This window comes from Rattus norvegicus, chromosome X, assembly GCF_036323735.1.
Source record: "Rattus norvegicus strain BN/NHsdMcwi chromosome X, GRCr8, whole genome shotgun sequence".
Lineage (NCBI taxonomy): Eukaryota > Metazoa > Chordata > Mammalia > Rodentia > Muridae > Rattus > Rattus norvegicus.
The window spans coordinates 154,337,143-154,347,610 of record NC_086039.1 but is presented as its reverse complement, the minus strand read 5'-3'; the positions used below and the strand labels follow the sequence as shown (position 1 = coordinate 154,347,610).

Here is a 10,468-nt window from a genome sequence, read left to right as displayed (position 1 = left end):
GTTTTAAAGAACAGATGAAGCTTTGACTGGGCATGGTGCATGCCATGCAGACTTATTTATCTTTTCATTGCCTCATATAACCCAGGCCCTAGGATGGCCAAGGCTGAAAGGTCACATTTATGACCAGACCACACACGCCCCAGACAATGGTGACTCTACTACAGCCAGGTTCTTTCCAAAGGATAAAATGTCATTTTACTTTGCAGGGTAAAGTGTTACAAGGGAGATCCTTCAAGGAAGCAGGTTTTGATTAAGATTTGTAACAATTTGGGATTGCAAGGATGCACTATTGTCCAAAAACCAGGCTAAACTTGAACTAAGGCCAACCTCATAAAGGAAGAGAAGCTCAACACACCCACAGACCATTTCTTGCTAAGTGGTGCTTACTCCCCACTCAGTCTGCTTGAGCCATGTAGCACTGGGAAAAGCAACTGGTAGTATTCTCTTAAGCTAAAACAGTAGCCGAATAGAAATAGTAAGGTGTTTAGTTAAAACATTCCTGAAATGCAGACAGTTAATACAGAAATTCGAAATGAGACTTACTTGGTGTGTCAGCTGCTTGCAACAAGACTTTGGTGAAGGTTTTTTTTTTTTTTCTTTTTTTTTCGGAGCTGGGGACCGAACCCAGGGCCTTGCACTTGCTAGGCAAGTGCTCTACCACTGAGCTAAATCCCCAATCCCTTGGTGAAGGTTTTAATACCATGGCAGATGCTCAGATGCATGAACCTCTGTAGTGCCTCTGGACAGACATCACAGCTGAAGGTTTTTAATGAGTAGAAGGATTGGAGAAAGAGGACAAGCTGTTCTGATGAGAGTGAGTATGAGGACTGACTTACCAATCAATCTTGGACTACAGAGCATGGAGAGGGGGCACCCCTAGACAGTGTTCTAAATATCCCAGGCTAAGAGTAGCTGTTTAAAGGAATGCCACTAAAGCATTAGCATATCCCATCTACCTTTAAACATACACATCTAAGTGTTAATGCTAGAGAATATGGATACTCAGCGACTAAGCCAGTCAGTAAACATGGACAGATCAGCAGACCTAAGATAGAACCTGCAATCTTCCCTAGTGTGTTTACTCTTTGAAAGAGTAAGATACTTATCTAAGAGATAAGTCTCCTCCTCTGCCACTCCAACCCGCATCATTTCTGGGCTTCCAGAAAGAGACATAGGTCATGACTTGTGATTGTGAGCCTAGTAACTGCCTACTACACATGCTGGGGCAAAGGGTCAAAAGGGGTTGGGTTGCAATACCTCATGTGCCACAAAGAAGTCATGATGGCAGGCAGAGGTTTTAGCTAGGGGCTTGCTTTCCCATAGGCTGTTAACCACTGTCTACGGCATGAGCAGTGCTTCTCTCTAATGCCAGACACAAATCAAGAAAGGGCTTCAAGTACTACCCATCCCCTTCACCTGTTCCTAGGTGGAAGAGACCTTAGCAGTTTTAGAGGCACAAGAAAGCAAGTGGCTTCATTAAGACTGGTGAGTCAGAAATTAAGGCCAGTGTAATACAGAACAGCTTTAAAAATGTAATACTGTTTATTTAACTTCAAAAACATTTCAGCATTCTAAACATACAAAAAATAACAGAATGTTGCAAATTGGGTTTAGGTACAGAGGGTTCTTGACCTTCCATTGATGCAGTAGTTCTTCACTTTGCTGACAACGATGAGTTCTACAGTTGCTTTAAAAAGTTTAAAATCTACTGCACTTAACTAAAGGAAAAACTCCAAACACTTCTCATGCCAGCTGACCCCTCCCCCCGCCTCCACAACTAAGAATGTCAGCAGAATGCTATGCCACTATGTACAAAAACAAGACTACCTGAAGCTAAATGGATGCCCACCGCAGTATCAACAGGTCCAGCCTCACAGTGCACGCCCTGAGCTACGGCCCCCTCTGAAAGGCATCTCCCCTCACAACGTCCACGCCAAACAAGGAGCATCAAGAATCTGTCTGGGCTGTTTTGTTCTCTTTACAAACTATAGATATGTACAGCTGATAACTCAGGATTTCTAGCCAATAGCCATAGAGTTAACACTACCTTACGAGTTGAGAACAAAATGCCAGAAAAAAATCTTCGAATGCCTTGTCACCCCAACAGCAAAGTGCACTGAAGTGAGGAGGACGAGAGAGTGCCTTTTCTTTTTAAAAATGTTTGGAGCTATGTACAACTTTGATACAGTTTCAGGGCGCTCCGGACACCCACGGCCACTTCATGTAAACCACTGACACTTTGAGAAACTACAATATGATCGTGATCAAATTTTGTAATTAAACCTAACAAGGGCAATAGACACGACTCAAATAAGAGATGTGTCAATCACAGCGCTCTCCTACTCTAAGGTATTCACAAGGAGACAGAGTTTTTATTCATCTTCTTCCTCTTCCTCCTCCTCCTCTTCTTCTTCCTCCTCCTCCTCCTCTTCTTCCACCTTTTTCCGGGCAACTTTAGCAGGACCCTTGGCACCATCAAACTTCCCTTTAGACTTATAGTCAGCAACATCCTGCAAGGAACAGGGACACATTGGGAACGAGGCTAAACCCTAAGGGCTCTAGGTGCAGCGGTTTGCTTAAGAAAGCAAACAGGGCAATGATTTCCATATGTAAATGTCTCTTGATCATTCAAATTTTCAAGTCAATGGCCTCCAAGGCTTACCTTCTCATACTTCTCCTTCAGCTTTGCTGCCTTGGTCATGTAAGGCTGCTTTTCACTGTCACTTAAGTTATTCCACATCTCACCCAGCTTTTTGGCCACATCTCCAATAGAGATGCCAGGGTTTGCAGATTTGATCTTCGGGCGGAATTCAGAGCAGAACAAGAAAAATCCAGACCTTCAGGCAGAAACTTATATAAATCAGTTACATATGTACAAAAAAAAAAAAATCCTAGAGTCACACACCCCCTTCTTGCAGCTACGTGACCCATGCTGGATTCAAACCTTCCACCCTGCGTCCTCCGGCCCAAGTGCTGGGCTTACATGTAAGGTAGCTAAGCATAAACATACCACTAGGAAATACGATTACTTCTCGCCATGTTTTGTCCTCTCAGGCACTGAATCGCTACATTCAACGCTACATCGGAAGAGAAAAAAAAAAAAAGGAAATGCCATCCTATGTTGACTGTGCTTGGGGAGAGAACCCTGCCTTGAAAAAGTAAAAAAAAAATAAATAAATAAATAAATAAAAGATCTTGATATAGGGACCTTTAAAGCATCTTCTCCGCTTCCTTCCTCACTTGCGTGCGTTTACACGCTTGGTCTCCCAGATAGAACTACGAGTGGGGCTATGGGAGTGAATAGGAATGAACAATAAAATCCAGAAGCGATTGCTGTACCCAAAACTACAAATCCTCAAGTAAGCACAGAGGATATTTATATTTATAATATTTATTATTTATATTTATGCTTATATTATTTATATATCATATATTTATAGCCACTTACGGAGGTCTTTTGGGGGCATTCGGGTCCTTCTTCTTTTTGCCTCCTTTAGCTGGCCCATAATCTTTCATTTCACGATCGTAGCGTACCTTATCCGCCTTGGCCATTTCGTCAAACTTTGATTTCTCTTTGCTAGACATCGTCTGCAAAAAAAAAAAAAAAAAAAAAAAAAAAAAAACTTGTTAAATTCCTAGAGGTAGTGGAACCCAGTGGTTTTATAACTAAAGTGGCAGCTACAGAACCCCTTTCAAGTAGGGAAAAAAGGCTTTGCACTTAATTTTTAATGTAGAGAAGAAAACAGTTGGCCGATTGGGGCCCATTGGGGTAAATGTGCAAGTGAGCAAATTGCACAAATTGTACAAATCAAATAGCGGAGATACCTTCCACCTCTCAGAGCACTTCTTGGAAAACTCAGCAAAGTTGACTGGAACCTCTGGGTTTTTCTTCTTGTGTTCTTCCCTGCACGTCTGCACGAAGAAGGCATAGGCGGACATCTTGCCCTTTGGTTTCTTGGGATCACCTTTAGCCATCCTGACTGATGTGTTATAGAAGACAAAGAGAAAAAAAAAGTCCCTTTAATTCTTACGTTTTGATAGAAAATCAAAGGAGACATAAATTGGAACAGGTATGAAATGCCAGGGCTGTTGAATGTGAAGCATCGCTTGTTTTTAAGAAGAGAATGAAACAATGATGATGATGATGATGATAACTTAATAATGAAATAATAATAATAAATACTAGTATAGTAAGTAAGTAATAACTAAGTAATTCTAGACAGGGTAGGTCATAAGAGATAGAATTCTTAAAGTTTCAATAGAAAATCAAAGGAGACATAAATCGGAACAGGTGTCAAATGCCAGGGTTGTTAAATGTAAAGCATCACTTATTTTTAAGAAGAGAATGAAATAATAACAATAATAAAATAATGAAATAATAATAGTGTAGTAAATAATAATAGAAAATAAATAAGTAAATAGTAAAAATGAGTAAAGATAATAGATAATAAATGAACAATTAATAAGTAACAAATAAATGGTAAAAATAACACAAAATACTAAGTAAAAAAGTAATAAATAATGACAAATAATACGTGAATAATAATTCTCACTCTCTTATTCTGTAAAACGCGGTAAAAATAAATCTCTCACTGTCCCATCTCGGGGATCAAATACGTGAAATGAATTAAAATAAGTGAATAAGTTAATTAAAGAACAGTTATTAATTATTGTGAATCATTAATAAATTAATATGCAAAAATTTCAAGCGTTAATGGCTTTATAAAAATGGCTTGCAGGTCTAACCCACTGCTGCATTTTACTTGGAAACAATAATGATTTAATAATAATAATAACAAATAATAAGTGAATAATAATTCTCGCCCGCTTCCCGCCATCTTTTCCTTTTCCCACACCCAAGGTCACCATGGAAAACTAAACCACTCCCCTTGGCATCAAAGGCCCTCAGGGCTGCTTTAAAGCCCAGCCTCGGCAACCCGGTGTGTGTATATGTATGTATGTATGTGTGTGTGTGTGTGTGTGTGTGTGTGTGTGCGCGCGCGCGCGCGCGTGTGGTGTGTGTGTTTATGTGTGGTGTCTGTGTGTTGTGTGTATGTGTTTATGTGTGTGTTGTGTGTGTTTGTGTGTTATGTGGTGTGTGTGTTTATGTGTGTTGTGTGTTTTGTGTGTGTGTGTGTGTGTGTGTGTGTGTGTGTGTGTGTGTGTGTAGGTGCGCACCCAGGCGTCCAGGCCGGCAACAGACAGCCCATATCGGGGTCACGTCCCCGTTGCTTCGGACACCCGTCATTCACCTTCCATTTCGTCCAAAGCCTCGGGATGAAAGAAAGTGCCCGTCAAATCCGCTGCTGCCACCCCCGGGCTCGCTAAAAATGGCTGATCCGCGCGCGGCCGGCGCAGGCGGCGACTGCGGGGAACAAAGCGGCCCGGGCCCCGCCGCAGTCGCCCGCTCGCCGGCCCCGCCCCACGCTCACCCCGCCCCCGCTACACTCGCCACGCCCCCACACGCTCGCCACGCCCCCACCCTGTCCCGACACACTCGCCCCGCCCCCGGACTCCCTAAAATGGCTGATCCGCGTGCGGCCGGTTCAGGCCGCGACAGCGGGGAACAAAGCGGCCCCGGCCCGCCGCAGTCGCCCGCTCGCGGGCCCCGTCCCACGCTCGCCTCGCCCTGCCCCACGCTCACCACGCCCCCGCCCCACTCGGCCCGCCCCCGCCACGCTCGCCGGCCCCCACCCCTCCCCTCCCAACGCTCACCACGCCCCGCCCCACTCGCCCCGCCCCACCCCCGACGTGGGCCGCCCAAAGGCGCAGAGCCGCCAGCCCGGCCTCCCCGCCCCCGACGCGGGCCGCGCCTCCGCCACATTCGCCACGCCCCCGCCCCGCCCCGCCCCGCCCCGCCCCCGACGCGGGCCGCCGGAGGGCGCGGAGCCGCCAGTCCGGCCTCCCCGCCCCCGACGCGGGCCGCGCCCCCGACATGCTCGCCACGCCCCCACCCCGCCTCGCCCCCGACGCGGGCCGCCCGAGGGCGCCGAGCCGCCAGCCCGGCCTCCCCGCCCCCGACACGGGATAACAAAGGCGCCCGTGCGGCCATGACGCTCCGGCGGCGGCGCCCCCGGCCCCGCGGCCTCGCCCGAGTCTGCACCCGCCATGCTCCTCCCGCACCTGCCCCGGCCTCCCTGACCACCGGGCGCTCCGCGACGGCCATGTTCACGCAGAGCCATCGGCTCGGCCCGCGAAGCCCGCAGCCGCCACTCGCTCGCCGCGCTGCGGAACATCTGGCCGGGGGCTGCTGAGCCCAGCCACCCGAAAAGTTGAGGCACCTGAATGGCGTCTTCCTTCCCTGCCGCCGAGCAGCGAAAAAGGAGAAGGGGTAGCAAGGACGCGGGAGTGGAGGCGCGGGTGGAAAGTTGTGTGGGCGCCGCTGCAGCTGCGGAACATCTGGCTAGGGGCGCGGGCTGCGGTGCGGGCCGTACCTGTATTGTTCGCCGGTCTGGGCAGCGCGGGGCGCGACGCAGCCTCGCGCTAGCTGCCTGCACGAGAGCCGCCTGATTGGCCAGCGGGCCCTGCCGTTTAAAACAACCTCCTCGCCCCGCCATTGGCTGCGGTCCTCATGCATATTCAGCAGATGGGCGTGGCCTCTGGGCTCATTCATTCAAACAGGACAACCCGCGGTCGCCTGTCAATCATTCCCTCAGACCCACCTCCCAGAGCTAAAGTGCATCTCCAAGAATTTAGCAGAGGTGGCCCTAACCCATCGGCCACACCGCCCTCTCAGAGCTAAAGTGCATGGGGCTGCTTGAAAATCCCCAGGAGCTCCAGGGGTGCAGATTTCGTGAGCTGCCACCCATGTAAGGTTGCAATTTTCAGCCGTGTAGGTGCCCGTGAGTCACTCATACACTTGTGAGTGACCCATAACCACTGAGTTACACTCAAGAGAAACCATACTTTGGTCTGTTTCCGTGGCCCTATCTGAAGTCAACAGACATTTGTCGGCCTCTCCCACTGCTGCTGTGTAAGATGGAGGAAGGGAAGAGACCCATTTGTGGGCAGTTTGCACACTAGTTTGCATGTGTGGGGGTGGGGATTAAGGGGTGGAAGTGGGGGCGGTGGTGCTAGCGGGGGCCCAAAGGCAAACAGGCCTGGACAAGACCGGAGGCTAAAGGCAGAGCATACATGATCGGTGGGGGCAGAAGGCAGGATGATAGCAAGGTTAGCGCTACCACGTATGCTTAGGGTGGCTGTGGGATGATGTCACAGGTGATGCAGGTACAGGATAAAAGGAGGCCTGCCATTGGACGAGAAGGAAGGATGGGTGGGAGAGAAGCCGTGACAGGACAATATGGCGAGTGACATTAAGATTCCATGCTGTACCTTTACAGGTTGTTATGAATGTTTTTAAGGGATGGATGTGTATAGGGCTTTGTATGTTTAGGTGGGCAATTATATCTTATCAATTGGGCCAAAGGTTATTGTGTTGTGTGTTCCCTCATGTAGCAATTTAAGAGACACTGGTGTAGAACTAAAGTGGGGATAATAGACAACCATACTTATTTATTTTTTATATTTTTACAACACACACACACACTCATACATACACACACACAGATGTACACACAGACACACACACATACACACACACACACACACACACACACACACACACAAATACCTACTTAGGCTGTATATCCAAGATATCTTGGGGCACTGCGGTGTAGACCTAAAGTGGGGATAAAAGACAACCATATTTTTTGTATGTTTTATATTTATACAACAACAGGCAGCCTCTGAGTCTGCACGTCCAGACAGCAGCCTTGCAGTCATAGCACCGGCACTTGGAGACAATTGCACCGGTACAGTAATTGCACCAGCACTTGGAGACAATTGCACCGATGCAGTAATTGGACCAGCGCTTGGAGGCAAGCAGGGCAAGGATCGCAAATCTCACTTAATCACTGCAGAAATTGAGGTCTGAGGGGGGCTTTAAAAGCTCAACTACCCCAGTCCACTTTGACATCGGATCCATCGGTCTGTCCTTATAGCCTGTAACCACCCGTAACCAGTTTTTAATTTTTAATATCTTTTTTCTTTTTGCATGAGCAAATGGCTCTAAAGTCAATCTCTGCCTGGGATTCTAAAATCCACAGGGAAGCCGCTGGGTTAGCACTTTTGAGTTGAAACTCCAGTTCTTTCACCTGGCCCACAACATATTTCTGAATACTCCTGTGAGCCCGGCCCCAGGATGAGTCCTTGCTGGGTGTGGGAGATCGATTATGGCTCCCCGAGATCTACAGGTTTCAATCCCTGCAACCCGTTATGAGTGTCACTTTACACACAAAAAGATATTCTGCACATGGGGTTAAGTTCATAGTGCCTGGTGGCAGGAAATGAAGTTTTCTCTCAGAAAGGAGCGTCTGGTGGAATGTATAGATATATACATACACACACACACACACACACGCACACACACATATATGAGGATGAGCTCCTGGTGGGTCATCCAACCCCAAACCCCAGTGGGTGGCACTTCAATGCCTGTGCGTAAATAATTCTAAATATTAATATGTAGTTAAATGTATAGTTACATATACGTGTGTGTGTGTGTGTGTGCGCGCGCGCGCGCGTGTCTGCGTGAATTCAGTCTTCTCCTAACCCCAGTCAACCCTAAACCCAAGTGGGTTGCAGTCCAACGTCTGTGTATAAATCATTCTAAATATTAATGTATAGTTAAATGTATATACATGTGTGTGTGCGCATGTGTGTGTGTGTGTGTCCAGGTTAGCTGTCAATGCATTCACATGTACCTTCGTAAAAGGGAGATTTCAACACGTACACAGGAGAGGAGGCTGACTGGATGAATGTGTTTCCTCCTGTCTGAGAGAAAAACCTCATTTCCTGCCACCAGGCAGTGGGAACTATAGGTGTGGTCAAAGGTATGGATATTTTAAAGACATTCTTTGAGTATTAAGGAAAATAATAATAATAACAATAACAACTAAATAATAATAATATTGTGGGAATAGAATCGGAAAGCATATAATATATGATATATAATATAATATAATATAGTATATTTTCCAAAATAATCACCTTTTTCTTGTAGTTTAAAAATAATAATAATAATAATAATAATAATAATGTGGGAATATAATCGGAAATCATATACTATATAATATAGTATAATATTTTCCAAAATAAATGCCTTTTTATTGTAGTTTAATATAATAATAATAATAGTAGTAGTAATAATAATAATAATAATAATAATAATAATAATAATAATCACCTGGTTGGTGGACTGACAGCTGGAGTGAGTGACAGGAGATGCCGGGCTCATGAATCAGAGGAAATGTATGTGCATATATGTGGTCGTTTGTATGGATGTACACCGGTCTGCCTGCGAATGACAGGCCCAGTGAGCTTTGTACATGTGAGAGCTTCTGTGTGTGAGTGTGCACATGGGGAGGTGGTCATGTGACCCTGGGGAAGCACACGGGCTTTTGAGATTGGGGTAGGTGTGAGGGAGCATGAGAGTGTGGAGTATTGAGAAGTGTGCAAAAGTGTGCAAAAGCAGCTATCGATTCTTTGGGATCATAATGACTCTCATTGTATTGGATTGGTCTCCTTATGTTAAAGTCCTAACATATCTCTCCAGTCACCAGAGATGCTATGCATTCATTAAACATGGCCCATGGCGCACCTATAGTTTCTGGCCTGTGGCGCACCTATAGTTTCTGTAGCTGTCTTCAGACACCAGAAGAGGACATCAGATCCCATTACAGATTATTGTGAGCCACCATGTGGTTGCTGGAAATTGAACTCGGAACCTCTGAGAGAGCAGTTGGTGCTCTAACTACTGAGCCATCTCTCCAGTCCTTCGGCTTTTCAACATGAATTGGAGAGTGTTGGCTCTCTAAGAATCCTCCAAGCTCCAGATTGACCCGCGTGGGTGGACAGACAACCACACGGGACAGGTTAGCCTGCTAGGTCATGTCACTACATAATATAGGCTCCAGTTACTATAGGTTACAGTCGCAGCCATTACTGCATAATATATAGGTCAGGGCACAGCCATTACTGCACAATCTATACGTTATGGTCACTGCATAATCTATATTTATAGATTACACTATAGGTCACACTCGCGACAATTAATAATCTATAGGTTACAGTCGCGACCATGACTCAACAATCTTTGGGGTCTAACCACAGAGCTTACTTTGGAGATTCAAAAGCGCACGACTGGGCCCCTGTTTCGAGAGTCGCAGGCCAGGTCTCTGCCACGGACGCTGCTTGAGTAGAGTGAGGAACCATTTTGTCCAGAAGTGTGGGTTCTTGCTGCCCCCTTTGGTCCATCCCTGCATCTTCTGTTTCTGCCCTACCCACCTGTCCAACCTACCTGTCCACCGTCCCATCTGCCTAGTCCTGGGGTCTTAGCCTTGGTGGCCATTATCTCTGCCCTCTTTGTGTGGCCTTCATGGGTCGCCCCTCTTCCTCTTCCTCTTCTTCC

The 10,468-nt window shown here is 46.7% G+C and overlaps 1 protein-coding gene across 3 annotated transcripts; it reads right to left on the bottom strand.

The window, feature by feature from the left end:
* Positions 1–1,523: 1,523 nt before the first annotated feature.
* On the bottom strand, positions 1,524–6,505 carry Hmgb3 (high mobility group box 3). 3 transcript variants are annotated; one of them, NM_001173341.2, is made up of 5 exons: positions 6,435–6,505; positions 3,826–3,980; positions 3,449–3,588; positions 2,663–2,837; positions 1,524–2,510 (listed from the first exon to the last, which is right to left on the bottom strand). In NM_001173341.2, the coding sequence occupies exons 2-5, from the start codon at positions 3,973–3,975 to the stop codon at positions 2,373–2,375; spliced, it is 603 nt and encodes a 200-aa protein (NP_001166812.1). In that variant the 5' UTR covers positions 3,976–3,980; positions 6,435–6,505; the 3' UTR covers positions 1,524–2,372. The 3 variants fall into 3 exon arrangements, with proteins under 3 accessions (NP_001166812.1, NP_001385705.1, NP_001385706.1); NM_001398776.1 differs by having other exon boundaries at positions 6,282–6,440; NM_001398777.1 differs by lacking the exon at positions 6,435–6,505 and adding an exon at positions 5,253–5,413.
* Positions 6,506–10,468: the final 3,963 nt, after the last annotated feature.

What these genes read in the sequence shown, in the direction of transcription:
- Hmgb3 (NM_001398776.1), bottom strand. Translation starts at nt 6,399, where the DNA reads ATGTTCCGCAGCTGCAGCGGCGCCCACACAACTTTCCACCCGCGCCTC. An exon ending in AGTGCTCTGAGAGGTGGAAG is followed by an intron (nt 3,589 to 3,825) that starts GTATCTCCGCTA and finishes TTTTTTTTGCAG; the next exon opens with ACGATGTCTAGCAAAGAGAA. An exon ending in TGAAGGAGAAGTATGAGAAG is followed by an intron (nt 2,511 to 2,662) that starts GTAAGCCTTGGA and finishes TGTTCCTTGCAG; the next exon opens with GATGTTGCTGACTATAAGTC.